The sequence below is a fragment of the Lytechinus variegatus genome, chromosome 3 (genome assembly GCF_018143015.1).
Source record: "Lytechinus variegatus isolate NC3 chromosome 3, Lvar_3.0, whole genome shotgun sequence".
Lineage (NCBI taxonomy): Eukaryota > Metazoa > Echinodermata > Echinoidea > Temnopleuroida > Toxopneustidae > Lytechinus > Lytechinus variegatus.
The window spans coordinates 19,400,997-19,422,023 of record NC_054742.1 but is presented as its reverse complement, the minus strand read 5'-3'; the positions used below and the strand labels follow the sequence as shown (position 1 = coordinate 19,422,023).

The 21,027-nt window shown below is 32.6% G+C and overlaps 1 protein-coding gene across 6 annotated transcripts in view; it reads left to right on the top strand.

The window, feature by feature from the left end:
• The window catches only part of LOC121410424 (cadherin EGF LAG seven-pass G-type receptor 2-like), a 69,648-nt gene extending 52,862 nt beyond the window's left edge, over positions 1-16,786 (top strand). The window contains exons 22-32 of one of the 6 annotated variants that reach the window (XM_041602507.1): positions 1,610-1,778; positions 2,300-2,380; positions 2,704-2,944; positions 4,033-4,080; positions 5,096-5,137; positions 8,302-8,454; positions 8,897-8,944; positions 9,610-9,771; positions 10,254-10,464; positions 12,897-12,914; positions 13,943-16,786. In XM_041602507.1, the coding sequence (XP_041458441.1) occupies positions 1,610-1,778; positions 2,300-2,380; positions 2,704-2,944; positions 4,033-4,080; positions 5,096-5,137; positions 8,302-8,454; positions 8,897-8,944; positions 9,610-9,771; positions 10,254-10,464; positions 12,897-12,914; positions 13,943-13,973 (1,204 nt within the window). In that variant the 3' untranslated portion in view covers positions 13,974-16,786. Of the gene's footprint in view, positions 1-1,609; positions 1,779-2,299; positions 2,381-2,703; positions 2,945-4,029; positions 4,081-5,095; positions 5,138-8,301; positions 8,455-8,896; positions 8,945-9,609; positions 9,772-10,253; positions 10,465-12,896; positions 12,915-13,942 lie in introns of all 6 variants that reach the window. The other 5 variants (XM_041602506.1, XM_041602510.1, XM_041602509.1 and 2 more) reach the window with 5 other exon arrangements.
• Positions 16,787-21,027: the final 4,241 nt, after the last annotated feature.

Sequence of the window (21,027 nt, the reverse complement as noted above, 5' to 3'; positions counted from 1 at the left end):
TTTCCTTGAATTGTTTTCTTCAAATATTTAGGTTTGACTTGTTTTTCTGTCCCTAGTAATTATATATTTTTAGTGTGAACACAATTTTTTTTCTGTTATTTTAAGTTGGAATAGTTATGAGTTTTCTGAATCATAGTAACTTTTCTTTATTCAAAATGAAAACACTGTAATCTTTGTATTAGGGATTTTGAATAATTATGCATTCATAAACTTTTCACTTCTCTATCTTCTCTCTAATGCATGATAATAGCTAATTTTCCATGCATAGCTTTTAATATATTTTGCTTAAGTTTATTTATTTATTCTTTATACTTTGCTATGGTATCTGTGTAGTATTACAGTGTAAAAGATCCATAATTTAATCAGTGATAATGTAGAGATAAACATTAAAAATATTAATTTAAGCATAATTTCTTGGTACTTATTTTGAATTTTCACAGTTGTATATCTGAAAATGCACAAGTAGTCACTTCTCTATGGCATTTGAGTAGTTAGGCTATGCACAGTTTTCAAAACTTTGTCCCCCAAAACTTGGCACCTTTGTGTAAAATCTGTCTTTTCTTAGTAAATAATGAATATTAGAATTGTATAAATGTCCTGTATAACTGGAATAGTTTGCATAAAGAAGTCAAATTTTCCCATTTTGTGCATTGTAAGGGATACTTTCTCTTGGTAAAGTTGCTGTTATGGTTATTAGGTCCATGAATGAATTTCTTTGAAATTAGCTTAGTTTTTTTTAATGTTAATTTAGGTAAATTACTTTCATATACACTATTTTTTGTATGTCTGCTTTTATGACCCAGCTGTTATTACTGAACCCTGATGATCATACTTGTTTCCATATTATACAGGGATCATTGACACAAGCATTTTCAAGAAGTGATTTATGATTACACAATTATTTGCATCATTCTTTGTACGATATAATACCTCATGATATTAGAGGGTATTAGATGACTTAGCATTAGGTTTACTTTGGCTGTATAGCTTTGTTCATCATAAAGTGAGATGAATCCTTAGAAAGTGAATTTTTCTTGAAATTTTCTCTCATGTAGGTGTATGTGAGCTCTTATTTTATTTGTCTTTTGTTATACCTTAAAAGATGAAAAATCTGGTTTAAATTGTGTCACATATTTTTAGATATAAGTGAAAATGATTGCATATTGCATATTCTATCCTATCGTAAAGCAATATGTTTCCTTTTAACAATAGTGTTATCCCATGAAAATTTATGAACACATCTGAAATGTATTTTTTCTTAAATCTATATTTCTAAAACTTTTTATGCTAGTTTTCTTGTTTTGTATGATTAATAAATATCGAGCAACATATGTTACCCCATGATTGGTTATATGTTTGACATTTTGATGGAAGCACTTGCATATTCTTATAAATACAGTAAGCTGAAATATTAAAGCTAAGTGTGTTACTTTGTAGTTGTAAGGTTCATATGTACGTCGTTATTAACACAAGATGTCCACACGTTTGCATTGATCTCTGAATTGAGGAAAGGGCATCTCTCACTAATGCCAGTTTTAATGAGAAAATTATAAATTCATCGGTTCTTTTTACGTTAATTACCTGTACTATTTTCTTTGTCCTTTGCTAGGTCTGGTATCCGATCAGCAGGCATCCTTCTACCACTGCTTGGTATTACTTGGGTGTTTGGTTTATTAGCTGTCAATCAAACTCTCATCATCTACCAGTATCTATTTGCTATCTTCAATAGCATTACAGGAATAGCCATTCTCCTATTCCATTGTGTGCTTGATTATAGGGTATGCTATTTTCACTCATTATTTTTGTCTGTTTTTATATCAAAGGTTTCAACTAAAAATTTATATCAAAAGTTACAAGATCTATCAGATTTTAATACCCATCCACGCTCAAAGTCTGTTTTGAAAATATTGTCATTTTCTCTACTTTGTACTGTGTTCTTGCCAATATGTGATTTTCCATAACTTGTATGTGTGTTCTTTTTATTGAGTGAATAAATGAGTAAAATTGTAACTCTTTTGCTTGCTTCTAAGACATTGGAATTAATTATAGACTGTTGTATAACAAAATAAAAATTTACATATGTCAATAATGTATTTGTGCACTTTTAAAGTACAACTTGATGAAATAATTGAAAGATCAGTCGAAAGTTTTCAGATGGAGTTTAATCTTATTAATTGTAAACTCACAACTACGTGATAACACAGATGGAAATTTCATCTTACAAAAGTTCATGTCTTGATTCTAAAAACAATTTTTTTCTCAAAAACTTGGTTATTGAAATGTTTTTTGTTTCTTTCAGGTACGGAATGAATGGTGTAGATGTTGTCACAGGATGCAAGGAAAACAATACAAACCAGAAGTTAATAACAGCATTAACTCAGTAAGTTATTCAAAAATTGTACAACAGGAAAAAACTTGACTTTAATTTAGAATATATCTAAATTTGTACTGTAAGAAGTATATGAATTATTGAATCGTCAGTACAAATTATTTTTTTCTGATATTGTTACCCCAGAGATAAAAGAGTTGTTAAATTATGAATATTTAATTTAATTTCTTTTTTGATGAATAAGAGTATAAAATATTTAATATGACTACTCTATCACTTGGTAAAAATGCTTTATTTACTCATTTCAGTCGAATCCTGCTACTTGGAGATTATTAAGATTAAAGATGAATTCTTTCTTCTGTTTCTTTTTAAAGCGATCTGCCCTGACATATAGTAAAAATGATTCCATCGGCACACCGGGTAGATATAACATTGGCATATCAACAGCATCAATAGGCGCAAGTAGCCGTTCATCAAAAATGAGTAACAACCCTCATGTTTATCGACCTGATGGCTACCTACGCAAGACGGCCAGTACAACTACCACTTCACCATCAGCCCATTTTGATTATGTGCCATCCTACTACAAAAATAATGCTGAAACAAATTTAGATGGTAAGAACATTATTTTCAAAATAAAAAGTTGATGATGTTGTATAATCATTTCACTGCACTTCTGCATGAATAGAATCAGAGAAGGCTAATGCTAAAGTTATTCATACATCAGATTTACTGAAATATTTGATTGCCTTGAATACGTCATATATAGAATCATGAGCTAGACAACTTAATTGTCAATCTTTCAAATTTGAATATTTGAAAGATAACCAAGAGATGCATTAAGAGATGCATTTGAAGAGCAAATGACAATGCATCGTACAGGAAACCATCATCAACATCAACATCACCATCATTGTCTTCTAGGTATATAACATAGTATGAATGTCTCTTATTAATCATGAAATTATTGCATAACCTTGTCCTCAGTAGAATTTAGACTTGATATTCACATTCCCAAGCCTTTCCCCATGCCTTTTCATATAATTATCTAACCCATCAACCTTCGTGCATAGCATTAAAAAAAACCTGTACAAATAAATCCAATGCATTAAAAAAGTATATATCTTGAATCTTATGGTGTATATGACGTTTGAGTCAATAAAAAATGCATAAATCCTCTTGAATTTTGCAGCTATTTGAAATCACCTTTTCAGCTTCAAAATAATTTGATAAGCAGTTAAAAAAAAGACAATAACGAAATTAACTGTGTATCACTAATATGAGTTCTAAATAGTCCTAATATGATTGCCTTAGAATAGTAAAAAAATGGTCTAATAAATTCATTCAAAGAATTACAGAAGGCATTCATATTTGTGACAGATTTATTGCTCTATATTGAATTAATGTTAGGTGATGTAAATGAATAGTATAAAATCTGATAGATTAAAACATTATTCTGTTTTTTGATCGATCAGCTAAAGCTTTTTAATGGGCTTACAGTCCTTTAATACATTTCAAAGACCTCCATTCTTGCTGCTTAAAAATAAATTGCGATGTGAATGGAAAACTAATTGTAAGTTTTATTTAAGAACGATTGGTAGTAAAGATGACTAGTTAACATCATTGATGTACATTGTTCTAACGGCATGCTTTTGTACCATTTGCTTCTTGTTCCATGCATTCATTCTTTACACACACAGCAGCTCATATGGGTATGATGGGACACACCAACCCTGTTATGAATGTATTAGGTGAGAGAGTGCATTCTGTCTGTCTTTCACATTCTTGTTATTGTGATGTCATATCACCCACTTATATTTTCTAGTTTCTGCTAGATCATTCAGATATCATTTCATCTTTAATGTTACAAAATAACAAGTAAACTATGCTATTTTCATCTAACCCATTCATTATAAGTTTTCACAAGATCTTTATACTTTGTAATTTTAAGTGATTTTCTTAATTCATGATCAGGTGTACCGGTAAATATTATGTTTTTATAGGTCCCTAGTTTTAAAGGTTTTACCATTTTATATGATTACATTAAAATCTTGTTTCTGTTGCATAAAAATAGCTATTTCAGTAACTTTGCCATCCAATGGTAACTACCATGGCAATTAAAATAAATGATTCCATGAGAATCATTCCATTTGTTGGGAAAGTTACCATTACAGTAGCTTGTATGCTATGGGTCCCTGTAATGATAGATAGATCTATACAGTAGATAATTATATTCTTAATTCTGTCTGTCATTTGGTATCACTGTTTCTTGATTTGTGTTCTTTGTGTTAGTTGAGTTTATATTCCTTTGTGGTTTAAATGTGAAGTAGTTTCAAGGTGCTGAGAATTCTCATTTTGTAGATAGGGCGGGGCAGATCCAGGATTTTCCACAAGGGGGGGGGGACCAAGGCAAAAAAAAAAGAGCTTTGACCAAATATTAATGATATTTCGTTCCAAAAAAATTTGACAAGCAAAAAAAAAAAAATTGCCTTAGTGTAGGTGATGACAATGAAGTTTTCCATCTCTACATACTGTAATGATGTTGATATGTTGTTCGGACATTCAATATTTGACATTGATTACGCTGCACAAAGGAAATCTGATATTTCCAGCTTTCAAGCAATTCAAAGTTTTTATAAATTTTCATAACTTGTTTACATGTATATGCTTCTAAGATATTTCTCCTATTAGAAATAGAATCAGGATTGTATCCTCTCTAAACTAATTTTGTAATAATCTTAAATGATCGTAATGGTTTTATTATAGAAGCAGTGTATACCTTTCAAAAGGATTGGCCTGTCAAGCTGTGTAAGTAAAGTCCCAATGGACTCACTGGCCTACTCATGGAATGCAAATCAATTCTGTTGCACTGGATGCATAAAGAAAGCAAATTTAATCTGATTGAAACCATACTGACAAGCACTGTGAAATCACAATACTAGATGATGTGTAGGAGCCCATCTAATAAACAAGATCTCATCTTGAATGATTTTGTCATTTCATTTTCATGTTTGTGTTCATGTAAATGTTATGTGTGTGATGTCCTTACGACTGTAATAAATAAATCACAAGGAGAATGAATGTACATGTATATTGAGAAATTCCTTGTGTTTCCTCTTGAATATATACAATGATTCGTATAGGCCTCCCCTTTCAATCCAATCCAATCTTGGAATTTATATAGCACCAATTTATGTTTTGGAATTATGAATCCCAAGGTATTATGCACCTATCATTGTAACTGCAGCCCATGTGTACCCTGGTACAACTTGGGACTTCGGTCCCTCAAAGCTGACAAATCCCCAAGGACTTCCATGTTGGGCAGGCCTTCATACCACTGGAGAATTTCTAGCTCACATTCGCTGCCACAACCCATACATGGTCCTGACATGGGTGGTTTCATTCAAGTCAATGCCACATCCAGGTTTTCATATTTAAAGCACCATAGTCACAGTACAGTACACTAGCACTGTGCACCTGCGTGCGATGTTGACTGCGAAGTTAGACATTTGGCCCATTCGCTGCAACGTATAGATGCCATACCATATTGTGAATCCACCGAATACATGGCACGTAACCCAGTATTCCCTGATAAACTGGGACCCACAGTTACAATTGACAGGTGCACTTATTTTGATGTAACTTAATTAATCTTATACACAAAATACATTTTGATAGTAATTATATACAAGTGTTAGTCCTTTACGTTTATCACTTCACCACTTAAATACTAACAATATTCATCTGTACTTGCCTGGATTGCATTTCATTGCATACCATCAGACTGGGACTATGATTATAGTATTGCTAACAGAACACCATCTTCAGGCAGCTATCATACTAACCCTCGTAGACGAAAACGCCGTGGTAAGATAGCTTCTACTGGCCAAATCCGTGGTTGTCGTCAGCTTAATCTGTTCTCCAGCCCCACTATCACTGCAGAATATTTGCTTTTTATGATTTAATACTGAGATATGTTTGGTAATGCTTTGTCTATAAAATTTGAGCAATATTCCATCTTTTATTTTTCCACCTGTCATTTATGTACACAGTGTCTGTGATTTGAGTATGATCCACATGTTTTTTCATATGTTCTGTACTGTTATTGATATTTCCTTTCTGATCACAGCTTCTGTTTTCATTAATACAGTTAAAGTTTTTATTTGTAGGAGTGAAATTATATGATACTCATTTCTGCTTAAAAAAAATATTGCATTAAGATTGATTAGTCATGATACTTTGTTAAAGAAAAATATATTTATCATTTGTAAAGTAAAGCATGTATATCGATTTGTTCAATATGAAAAGCATATATCGACCATAACTTTTCATATGTATTTTCTAATATTTTATATTAATTTTGCTCTCATTTCAATAATGATGCTGATCTAATTCATGATTAATCTGACATGAGGGATGTTAATTATGTGTATGAAATCTGTACATGAATACTTTTCTGTCATTTATTTGTATATTTTGTTTGTTTATTACTTTGTGACTTTATTCAGCCTCTGAGTTTTCAATAAGTAATTTTCTGAATTCTCTTGCATGTGTATATTCTCCCTGCAAAGACTTACACATAACTGTTCTTGAAAAACAAATGAATACTACAATTCATTAACATACACAAATGCATGTGTTTCACCTACCTTTTTATGTAAAACTCTTTAAATGTTATTTTTCATATTTCAATTGAACTTTTGAAAATATGTTAGTTTCTATCACCTACATTTGATAGGCTGAAGCCATATGGCTCATATAATGTGTATTTCAAACAAGCTAACATTGCACATTGTTTAAATAATCCCACATGATCTATTGCTTTTACATGAAATTTCATCCCAGGAATTTTCTTGCATTTCTATTCATTATTTTGAATCGGGTTTTACATTAAAACATTTTGATTTTTTAATTGGGTTTTAAATTGAAAACACTTGGATTTTTCACAGATATCGGAAAAAAATAATTCTCTCCTTAATAGAGCTTGTCTCTTCACCCAAACATCAAATCTATTCCCTACTTCTGTTATAGGAGTAAAGTTGCTAATTTTCCGGATTTTTCCGGAATTCCGGATTTTTTCCTTTGCTGAAAAATATTCCGGAAAAAAAAATCGATTGTCAAAGTGAAATCCGTAAAAATTTCCCCTCCAAATCTTGTCACGGAGTTCGCTACGGAGAGCGCAATTTCAATTTTGGATGGCCAATTTGCGCAGACGGAAAATTATTAGCGTTGTGCGCAGCATGAAGTTTAGCTGGTACTGTACTTGCACGGTACGCGCGAGCAATACATTGTAGCAGTTGCAAACGCCGCCCTATACCCTGCAGGGATACGGGTGTCAGCGCTATCCCAGTCGGGCGATCGCCCGGTAGAACCGCTCGAAGCACGGCCCGGTGTGGCTGCAATTGCCTGCTGCTGCGTGAGTGATTGGTTGTCTGCCGCGGGATTTCAGCTGAAAACCTATTTGCTACCATGAAATATATGTTCTCTGGTGCGTATTCATCAATTCATATGTGTGAACTATCCAGCATTTTGATAGAAATTGTGATTTATGGATTTTCAATAGTATAGGATTGTCTTGTTGATGAGTACAGTGAGTGAAAAAGGGCACCCCAGCTGCTACATACACCCGTCCCGAGTCGCACCCATGGCCGCAGCATTTTAACCCGCAGCAGGTTAACCCGTACCGTAATGAGTACGGGTTACATGATTTTTTTTTTTGAGCACCTTTCTTGCCTATGATATGAAGTTTATTATGTCATTAATTATTTGTTATGTACTACTGTAGATTAATGATTTCAGCCCTCTAAAGAATAAGAAAACGTTCCAGCTTCAGGGGGCTTCGCCCTTGACCCCGCCAGGGGCCCTGGGCGGGCCCCTGGACCCCCGGCCTGGGTTTTCAGGATTTTTTTGAGCTATCAGTTAGCATCTCTCTAGGAGTAAATGATAATAATATGATTTTTGTTTCTCTTCAGATAATGATTCTGATTCAGACAGTGATGCATCAGTTCAGCGTCAAAGAGATAGTATGTCATTAGCATCATCTCATTCTTCTGACGATGAGGAAATAGCACCCTTACCTAATAAAGAACAATGGAAAAGCACACCTAAAAAAGTTCATTTACCAGGTAAATAAAGTATATCAGTAGCAAATTGAAATCTGATGTTAATTATGTTATTACTTAAGTATAAGCAACTGTGATATTATTTTAGAGGGCTGGCTTTGACTTTTATGCTTAAATTAAAGAGTCTATTGTTGTTTATATCTCATTCATTTAAACCTGTTTAAGTGTGATGTAATACATAAGTAATTTTGATATTTACTTTGATCCGACGGCGGGTTAAAAAAACCTTCCTACACCAATGACAATTTGACAATTAGATGGATTAGATAATTGGTGGATGCTAGCTACTGCAGTGAGTGATCTCTCGAGCAAAAAACATGCATATAAATCATATATATTCATTTACGGTATGAGAATATTGAAAGAGATAAAGTTAGATTGGTGATACTAAAAGAGTGTATTGAATTTTAGTTCTTTAACATAACCTAACTTTTTTACTTTTCAGATAATATTCCCCAAACTACCATAGCACCAATCCATAGTACACCAAAAGGTAAGAATAATTGAATTTGTGAATTAGGATACTTTCTTTATTGCGATACTTTTCTGATAGCATCAATAAAATAAGGATGGATTGATCATAATAATGATCTAAATTTGAAATGAAATGGGGGTAAAAAGTTGTATTGAAATAAAATTGATGATAGATTTGTAATGATTTTTTTTCATGTATGGAAAGGTAATAATATATATTAATAAAAATGGTTTTCATTATTCAATTCAATTCATTTTATTTCCACAATTCAATAAATATTACATCAAAATTGCACAAAGTGATTCAAAGAACAATGAATAATACAATACATAGACTTACTTGGTACAAAAACAAATGGATAAACAAAGTACGGAACATTAACAGAATATTAAAAAGTGGAGGGACAAACAAAGGCCCGGGGCCTGTCAAGGGCTTGTCCCCAACATATAAAGATGACATATGACTATGTCATCTTACTAAACAGATTCACTTGTATATGTTCGATGAATTTGAATAATGGAAGAAATAGCTTATTTGGTATCCAATTTGACTTAATTTAAGTATTACAGGCTTTTTAAATTGCATGCTTTATTTTTCTCAGTTGATTTTTTTGCCTTCAAATCTTGTTTTTTTTTATTTCCCTGTATGAAATCATAATTTTCCTTTTCTTCATTTTTGTGCAGTAAAACCATCACCAGAGATGCTTCACAAGAAAATATATTCTGGTGATATTTTAACAAATGATAATGAGTCACGCCATAGAGCAGAGCTTAAGATATTAGATCCTAAACTCCCTCCACCAGATAGTGATAGAGATGGAAGTCAGAACAGTGGAAGTGTGTCAGGTTAGCATACTTATCACTATTCAAATATATTCTAGGCAAATTCATTTTATGAAAGAAGTTGGAAAACAGATGAAGTATTGATTTTGGGAAAAGATAGTGAAATTTTTGTATTTCTGATGGAATGTCTTTTGTCTAACTTGTAAACTTAGTTGTTCAATCATACCTTGAACTAATATTTATATAGCATAAGTTCTGCAAAGTGTAGTTTGTAATAATAATAAAAACTTTCATTAATCTGTGACATATATATTTTTTTTCTTTCATTGCCTGTTTATTTATTAATTATTATTTTTTTGCTTCAGACTAACTGATATATGGACTATATTTGTTTTCTTTTTGAGTGATATTGCCAGAGTTATGTGTATTTTTCTCTATATTTGCTGCTTGTGTTTAAAATTAATTCATTCCATTTCATATTGTTGCTTCATAATGTATGAAACACTTACATTATGTCCCTATCCTTGTCCTCCTACCACGTACAGGAAGTCGGACACACTTACCGGCAGTCTCTCAACGTCCTGATATCCTACCATTAAAAGGTATCATGAAGACACCAGGTAGCTCTCATAAAGGATCACCAAATACCACAAGCAGCTCACATAGTAGTCTGACTAAGATTCCAGCTGATGTCACAAGCCACAGGGACAAACTGACTGTTAGGCCGGCTGGAGGTCAAGGAGACAACGATTCAGAGTGCGTGCCTGTCACTGATCTTTAAATTGCCTCTCTTTATATTCCCTTTATTCTGTGAACTTCTTTTTAGACCATTTTATGATCCCTAACCCTGAAACTGTGGTTTGTTTATGTACGCAAATTACACTTGTCTTTGGTGAGAGGGTACTACATTAACAGATGATATAGGATAAATATTCTTGCTGCTTTTATAATAATAATCATATAAAAATATACAACTAGTACACTTCATATCCTCTCTTGTATCTGTTTGTAGACAAATCTTTAATAATCTTATTTGACTCTAAGAAATGACTTTGACCTGACCATTCTTTGTAAGGCCTTCTGTTAAGTACTTCAACAAAATGTACGTCCACAGTTTTGTTCAATTCAGGGTTCGTCAATTGGCCATTGTGTCTATTATCATAACCATAAAAATAATAAGCAGATACAGGAAATGACTCTAAAATTTTGACAATTAATATTTAGTCCATTCGTATGGGATTTGAAAAAAAATGCTATGAAGCTATGAACAAGAAGATGATTTTATTATATTATTGACATAGACACACATTAAAATGTAAATGTTTGTGACAAGCAGTTGAGAATATGATTTTTTTGGGGGGGAAGCATTGTAAATAAGACTTTTGAGCAGATGGGTATATATATGAGTAAGGTGTGTGGACAGGGAATGTATTATACTAGACTGGTGAATGGGACATAAAATGATATGATGTCTCTATATATGTGTGTATGTTGTGCACTTATTACTTGTTATTTATATGCTCTTTTTAATCATGAGATTGAGATCAGAAATTAACATATCAATAGATAGGTTTGTTCTCATTTTACAGGAGATGGGGGCTCTTAAAACAATCATTATTATGCTATATGGTGCTGAATGAAAAAAAATGAAGTTCAAATCTACTCCCCACATGTATTGTACACATTACATTTTAGGAAGTGAAAGGAAAGGAGCTTGATAAATGTTGTGATTTTGTGTCATTGTGAAATCTGTGACTGCTACATTTCAAAGATATGTATATTAAAATCATGTTCATATCATGAATTATGGACAAAATCGATATCTTTCCAAGCAAGATATAAATAGATGAAAGATGGATTAGAATTTCTTGGATCTATACCTCAATATTGTACTAGAGGCATGTACTACAACTGTGAACTACTAAGAATTATGCTTGTTTAATGTGATGCTTTGTATGGGTGATTATTGTGACCTTGTTGTATGAAAGTGCACTGCAACTACATGTAAATATAAAATAACAAATTTCAAAGATGTAAAAGATGATTCTGTCCTACTTCCCCAACACGTACAGATGCATACTCTGGGCCCCGCTCTGGGCAAAATTGAAATGATTTTTATTAATATAGGCAAATTGATCTACTATGAACTGAAGAATTCTAAATGCTCAAAGAAAATTGTTAGCTCTAATTCAAGCAAATAGAAGACAGGCCAAGTGTAGTTCTCCATCAAAACATAAAAATGAATATCAGAAGTGGTAGACTTTTTAATTTAAGAGGATTTACATATGTTATCTCCTTGATTCTTCATCCCTGGCAACATATGACTTGGGTCCACAATATAGAGTTTGTCTCATCTTGTCCTTTAGGAGTTTGATTTGAATAATCCATTGCGCTGCCCTCTGTTTATTTTGTACCCATGTATTTAAATTACAGTTGTGAGCAAAATATAAATAGGGAGTTTTTGCACAGTGGTGTAGAATGAATCCTACAACGCAGCCAATGCATTGATAATACAAGTCAAATCACAATTAAATCTTTGTAAAGGGTCGGTGAATTGGAACATAAATTTTGTCTGTGTGATAGCTGACGAAAAATTGCCTATGTGTTGTCATGGCCGAAACTGCTGGTTTTATTTACCAACCCTCAAGAGACTTCATTTCGATTTGACTTGCATTTTCAATGCATTTGCTGCGTGATAGGGTTCATTCTGTGCTCTGTGGGAAAACTCCCTAATATCAGGACTACATCACCAAAATTACAACTTTTTCTTCTCTTTGTTTCTCTTATTCAATAGTGATAAATGAACTGTCTGGTAATAAACAGTTAAGTCAGGCTGCAGTTTTATCAAATCCCTTGCATGTTTCCCAATGTAATCACATCCCAGTTTTCATAATGGAACTTGTTAATTCAATACAAGCAAAAATAATATCAATATTTCATTGTTCCTTTTACATGATTTCCTTCTTTTATATGAAAATGTTGATTTTTACATTGGTTTTATAGGGAGAGGAAAAAAAATAATACAAGTAGTTGAAATTATCATGATCAAGATCTGAACTTCTAGGAATCCGCTCAAAGTCAGGTCCCAATCCCTTTTTATTGTTCTTGAAATCAGAGTGATGTTATGCTGTGACCATGTTAGCATGATTTTACCTTTGTTTTTCCTTTTGTTCTTATTATTTCACCAGTTGTGTTGATTTAAGATCGTAAGTAGCCAGGGGATATCTCCCTTCTAATACTAACAATACATTTTACATCATTTTGGTTTTGAATAATTTGCAGTGGTATTTGGTTTGCAATTAATCCATGTAATACTTAATTTCAAGAGATGTAATTTCATTCTTTACTTAAATTTCATTGGGGCAATTTTTATTCAATCAATTTGCATTATTCACACTTTTTATCATTAAATAATCTTTAGAGCTTTTTTATGGGTAATAAAGGTCAATCAAAATAGTTTTCAGCAAATTTTTGTATCCAGAAAATTCTCTTTCCCATTGACAGCAACTTATAAGGAGGTGTGTTGTGTCTTGATAATTGCATCATAGTTAAACCTTTCTGATTTTTTGAAATTCTTCATTTTCATATCTTGGACATAATTTCTTTGCAGTGCATTGCTTATTTTTTAATGACCTTACATGAGATTTCCTATTCAAAATAAAAATGTCTGATTTTTATTTCTTCTTTTAACTTTCATTTGCAATGGTAAATAGCCATAGATATCATGCAAAACTCATATTTTCCATCTAGATCTTTCTTGCAATATAAAGCATTTTTTTTTATCATTGTGATCTTTATAATATGCTTTTTAAAAGAAATAGGAAAGAGTGTATGATTTAACCATACTATGCTGTCAGTTTCATGTAAACTTTGTCCATTATGTGCATGTTGCAACCCTCCTGAGCTGTCCAACACCTCATCTGCCCCCCCCCCTTTTTTTAAATAAAGAACAACTGATTAACCCTCTCAGCATTTCAATTAGAACTTGTAATTTCAACATGGACAAAGGCAAGTAGGAAATCCAAACCCAGTAATGGTAATCATTATTTTGTTATTGATCTTCAGCTTCTGATTTAAGAAAAACTTCTGAAAATTTATTTCCTCTATGATTTGAAATTTGTTTCCATTTAATTATGTTTGCATGATTATTATGTGTATTTATAAGTTTATTTTTGTTTCTTGTCTTATTTTACACCCTTTCCCTCCCTCCCTCCCTTCCTAACCTTTTAAATAGTGGTGGAAGCAGCAATGAGACTTCTGTATGACAGTAATAACAGCTGAGAAACTGCACTTGATGGACTATAAATTTTCTACCAACGAGGGGGCAATTGCAAATCTACTTGTACAGATAGGCTAATATGAGTTTGCAAACCAAGGACAAACTGGAATATTTTAAACAAGAGTGAATGGATTGTGAAAGTTGATATCAAAGTGTACAGTTTTTGTTTTATACTCGTGTTATTAAGCCTGTATTTGCTCAAATATAATTGTTGTAAACCATGTGCAAATGATATGAAATGCATGTACTATGATACTGATAACTAGCATTGAAAGTTTTCTTACATAAGGGTGTCTATGATTTGATCTGAAATCTTTTTGATATTTGAATGAATTTAATGAGTAATATATTAAGATTTGTTGATTTCTAAGCTCTATGTTTCTTTATGATACAAAATGAAATAACCATGTCCATCAAACTTTGGAAAGTACATGAAATTGTATATGTAAATTATTTGTACAGTACTATTTAAGAACAGTTTCCATGAAAGTACAGTATCATCATGAGAAAAAAAATATTACTGTTTGTCAGTTGTTTTTTTTCATTATTTATGTCTATCCTGTCTCACAATGTACTGAAAGCAAAATGAACTCTGATCTTATTTTGAGCATGTGCTTACTTTGCTTTAAGAATACACTGATCAAGCTTCAAAATAGGAGAATCATTCAATAAAATAGGAACAATAAAAATGTTATGTATACAGTTTAAATGTTTTTCATTCACCATAATTAGTGATGTTTTACTCTTGCAATGCTTGTATAAAATTTCTTTAACATGTGTGTGTGTTTTTAATATCACTGCTAAGCAGTATATTCTTTATTTTAGTCTTTATTGTAGTTATTTATTATTTTTGCTGTTAACATTCTTTTGTAATTATGATTGAGCTAGATACAATTTATTGCACCTACTACATTTTATTATCATTTTGTTGTATAAAATGCCTTGCCATGTTTAAAGTATTTGTATATTTTGGTTAGCACATTTTTTTCAATAGATATATTAATTGTAATGAAAGAGAAATTTTAGATTATACCCTCTTGGTTTTTCTATCACTCCTGGTATATGTACTTACATGTAGATTACTTCTCCAGTTGAGATTTAAGTTTAGATAGAAATTTTCACCTTTCCCTGTATTCAGAAGTATGGAAATGATTTGTATAAATTTGTTTTATTATTTCTACAGAAAATGGCCAAAGACTTCCTATTATTAGGCAATATATCGTTTAATAATGTAAGCACAGGTGTTAAGAGATCAAAATCATATCTCCATCCAATGTATCACCTTTGTTGATTTGTACTATTTGCACAGTTCCATTTAAAACAAAAATTAATCTCAGTTCATGAAATAATTTTGGTTTTGTATTCATGTTGGTGTCAAGGGACAATTAATATAGCTGTTGCTTTCTGAAATGTTGGAATGCCAAACCACTTTAATTTAATAGGATGTTAACTAGCAATTTTTTTCCTACAGTAATTTATGGACCATAACAATACCAGATCAGTCAAGGAAACAATTACCGACGGATAGGGAATGTTGGAGTTGGAGTTGATATGCTTGTAAATATTGGTTTTGAATGGATGTTATGTACATGTTGAGATATATCTGTATTGATTGTGCAGATGTTATAGTATCAGCTGCATTTTGTAAGATAAAAGAAAGATGTTACATTGATCAGTCATTAAGTGATTAAAACCTAGGGATTGAAATATATTATGCACCCGAAAATGATAGACAGGTACTGGATCACACATAATTTGAATAATTCTTTATTATTTAAAGGATAAAAGAAATGTAAGAATGAATAGAAAATAAATTTTGGATATTTAATTTGGATATTTTGTTTCTTATATATTGATTTCATTCTTGAATGTTTTGTGATTTCTTCTGGAAATATTATTTGAATTATGCAATTTTTGTTATCTTCCATATGATATGACTCATTGAGCATCCTTGTATAGCTTCCTGTACTATGGTCTTTTCTTTCATTGTTTGATAACCATTTTTGACTCAAAAGTTATGTTTGTTGTAAATTTTTCTGGATGCAGTTTGATAAGCTGCCTTTTTAAACCTGAAATTGGCACTGGAATGCTCTTGTCAGACAAATGTTTGTAGGGTTGAACTATTCACATACAATAGCTCCCCCCTCTAGACCTTTGTTTGACCTGTACATTCCTCTGAATCAATTGGGGTGTCCAAACCACCTTAGGATTGTATAGATCTTGTCCTTGTGTGAGAAATAAAGTCTTACTCTGTTGAATTTACAGTCCATAGAGAAATTCATTTTTTTAGTACATTCTAGATGTTAAAGCTTGACTAGTACCAAATCCGATCGAACAGGAAATAGAAATTTTCTCATATGCTTTAGTTACTTCTGTTCACTGAACTTTAGATTTTCATTATTGAAAGAAATTAACAATTATATGATTTGATATTTCCAACTTTCTTCCTGTTTCAGCCTTCTTCCAATATGAAAATTAATGAACATTCATAAACTGATTTGAATGTTCATAATAATGTTATGAGTGTCTTTGACTCAACAAGGGTCATTGGATAATCCATTCATATCGAATTAAGTTTAACCATTGTTGTGTCTTAAAATGGAAATGACTTTGTATTCCTATAGTAGAACACAATACTCTTTAGAAAACTGAATATCTCTAACTGTACACTGTGCTCTTGTAGTCTTTATGGAAGATGTGTTCAAATGTAGTCATATCTTTTTGAACTGTCAGTTGTTCACTTGTTCTGCTTTAGCTTGCTGTAGATGTAAGATAAAAACTGAGAATAAAAAAATGCAGTCATTCTTGTCAAAAACTGAAAAACAATGTTCCAGATTTTCTTTGTTCAAGTGTGACAGAGTCATTCTTTCTTTATATAAACTGGAAATCTTGCCATGATTGGCAAATAATTGGGAACTATCAGAGCTACCAAGTCTCACGCATTATGCGTGAGACTCAAGCATTTTGGACTCTTGTTCATCCCCTCAAATCTCTGTCTCACGCAACTATCACAGCCTATCCCCATATACATTGTACACAATGTCTGTAATCTCACTCAGATTCACAGAAAATCTCAAGCATAGCTGGTCTTTGAACTTGGCATCTCTGAACTATACAAGTATACTCCTGTCTTCTGGTTAAATGGAGTAACTCTGTGGTATGGGTTTTTTAGAAAATGAGGTAAATTTGCCATTGTTTTATTTGGTGAAGAAAAAAATACAATTCAGTATCAACTATACAAGATAAGAAATATCAACCATTGAAACACCAGGGACAGAAAAAATTTAATTAAATTACTGTATCATGAAGCCTCCTGCGAAAATGTATAGAATTACTTGAATTTGAAATATCTTATTTCAGAAATTGGGGGCAATGTGACTCAAATTCATTGGGCATCAGGTAGAGCATAATAAAATATCCCAAATCAAGAAAATAGTTACTGAAAAAAAAATCAGTTGCTTCTATTTTCCAGTGGATGGCAGTATAGATATGGACCTATCTTAGATATTCATTCAACACGAGGTTTTCTTTGATCAGATAAGATTGCTGCATGTTCATGAAACATTTGGTGTATTATTTTTCATTACTGACAAAGGAGCAGCTTACTACTAAGAATTGCTTCAACCCTTATTAAACGGGGGGGGGGGTCAATTTGACCCCCCTCGACAAATTCATCACTACGCCGTCGCGCAAAGTTTTTTTATCGCGCCGCTCACTGAATTTTACTTTCAAGTCTTGCGCATCTTTTGAGACCAAAATTGTGACGCCCGGGGACGCGGTTCTGAAATTACGCAACATTTTGGAAGTGCATGTCAGACCCGAAATTGTTCAAAAACATGATTCCGTGTGTTTTTCAACCAAAAATCATAGATGTATGATTATTTTTACTTTTGTTGGTTTAAATGGATTTATTTCATGCTATTTATGATCGCAGAAGGGTCCCCGACAAAGTTCATTGGAAAATAACAATAAAAAACAAAGGTTTGAAAAAACAAAGAAATACATAAGAATTTAAAAAACAATAAAATACATTTTTACAATTACAATTATATTTTTGCAATTTTTTTTGGTAGAAATTTGTTAGAAATACAATAATTGATACTCCAACCAAAAATTAGCATTCTGCTAGCTATGTATATTGAGTTGAAGGTAAAAACATACACAAAAAACAAAATTTAGGGCAAATTTCATACGCTATTTGCATAATTAATAAAAATTATCAAAAATTAATTTCTTTAAAATTTTACCATCCAGTCTTGTAGTTTACATCCGGCTCTACGCGAATGCAAATTTTTGCAGCGATCGCGTGATCAGCGGCAGAGATCTAAAGGGGGGGGTCAAATTGAAGGAAGAAAGAGGAAACTATTCAGAATAACCATCAATCTATCAAAATATAACCTATATCTTTTCAAAATGAAATGATTGGAACATCAAATGCACATCATTTTCCCATGATTTAACCATTTTTTTTTTAATTCTGTGCTTGTATATAAATTCACTATTTTGAATCTATTTCAATTAATTGGCAACTGCCCTCATGAGGCTAAACCTAAGAAACATGTACTGAATGACAGAAGTCAATGATATAGAACATCACGAGTTCATTGACTAAATAAGAACATTCGTCCATAGCATCTTCACTACCATAGAAATCTTGATATTGATTGGCTATTGAGCATTGTTGCTATGGTACATGTAGTTGGTATTGATGTTGCCTTGTGATCTGGGGCCCATATCATAAAAGACTTAACTGTTGTAACTTTGCCATTATGGCAACTACCATGGTAACCTTGATTCTGATTGGCTGATGAGCCGTTACCACGGTAGTTGTCCTTTATGAAACGGGCCTCTGATAGGGCCTTAGTAACCAAAACAAAATCAATCAAGACATAGTTATATTTACAAATAAGTATTTATTATCCATGCATGTAATAAGGATCTCTGGAAAAGAACAAATAAAAAATAAAACAAAAGGGAAATGGCAACCAATAAGACATACATACTTGACATACACGTATAATGCTCCTATAAAACGTCATAAAATAATATGGTGCTTAACAGAAACTAAAAATAATTGTAGATCTATAAAGGCAGGAGGAGTAAGAACATCCTATATTCTAAAGAAAATAATGGGACAGAAAAGTGGAAAAATTGAAAGCTTGCCATTGATATTATTTGATAAGTTAAATTTAAGGGACTCTAAATCAACATAAATTGATGAAAACTTGCCGATTTTTATTATGGAATGTAAGCTGGAAAGGAGCACCAGGTATATCAGAAAACATACTTTCCTCTAGTTATAACAAAGGAGAAATATGAAGAAAGATTTCTTTATTTACTTACGTTGGCACAAGCATGCTTATTTACAAAACATACTTTAGTGATTTCATATATGTAGAAGCTGTATACTTGTAATCAAAGATAAGTATGAATGAAACCATACTATTCTCTAATATCACATTATATACAATTGAATAACGCCAAAGGTTTGATGGCCATCAATAACTAAACATCCTTGTGAATTGAAATATCTATCATCAAGTCAGAATGTGTTATATCAGAGTTTTGTGTCCAAGGCTAATTCCATTATTACAGGGTGGGAAATACCTGTACATCCAACTCCCAAACCAAATCTCCCTCATTATTTCACAGTTAGATGGCTATCATAAAATGAAATAAATTCAATGGTAAAAACATCACAGAATAACAAATATTGGTTTCAGAACATCAATAGGAGTGAAATTCCTACATGTATGTATAAAAGAAATGCACAATACAGAGAAAAAAATAACAGAACAAGACAAAATGGAGAGCAACAAATATTATAGATAAGGTTAAAAGGGGAAAGGCAGCACTAATTCATTGTACATAGTACACTGATAAATGATCCTTTACCTCTGATCTTATAAGCTATGAATGCAAAAAGGAAGTTAAGCAAAATTCAAACCCCTTTTTTCTCATAAAATAATATTTTGTAAATAAATTGACATCATTTCTGGGAGTGTAAAACCACAACTAAATTTAGCTTGATGAAATAATAGAACAAAACAACCGTTCAACTTGGCTATGTACAATACAAGTTCACCTAAACCGTTGAAAGCATTTTCAAGTAAGCTCAAGTTCTTGAATAATAACAAAGACAGTGAAAGCGGATGAGCATGCCTTTAAGAAGTTGATTTGCTAAATTATATTCCTTAGAACAATTTCTGGCTCAATATTAAATCCTCACTCAAGGTTTCACTAAATTGCTTTGAGGTTGGGGTCAATTCTATCAGAGTATATTCATGAAAAGTACTCAGACCCAACAATTGATTTCAGTCTCCCAACTCAATATTTTCATCACCTATCTTAGATATTTGACTTTCTATTTTATTGCCGGAGTATGAAGAAAATCATCTGGAATTTTGTATAATAGACTGAAGTTTCCAGAACCATAAGTCAGGACAGAGCTAGTATTATCAGTTGACTACATAATGACACTGCATTAAATTTAAGCTCTCCTCCCATGTCAAGCTCTCACAACTCACTAAAGCCCGGCTCACACCTTTGCGTTTTTAGCTGCGTATTGCTGCGATAGCCGAACGCAGTTTAAACGCAGCCTTAAGCAGCACGACGCAGCAAAACATTCGGCAGCCCTCACACTGTTGCGGATGGAGCTCGTTATAGCTCGTACATTTTTTCGAAAAATGAACGCTTACGGTCGCTTTAGGTTGCGTTAGCCACTCGTTTGTTGCTCGCTAGCCGCTCGCCCTACCTCGTCTCGCCTCGACTCACTGCTCATTCACTCGCTTTATCTCGACTGCTGCTCGTTCCGCGGCGTAACAGTTCGCTCTGCTGCGTAAACGTGTGGTCGTATATTGCAGCGGTGATGATCATTTTGTGGTACTAGCCCGGGGGGGGGGGCACTTCCATTCACGAGTGGATACCAGCAGCTCAAAGTAGCGCTGCGTTGGCCTGCGTTAAGCTGCTCGCTGTTGCTCGTCCTTGCTCGCATCAGCTGGTTGCCACTCGTCTTTGCTCGTATGGATTTTTCTCTTGCG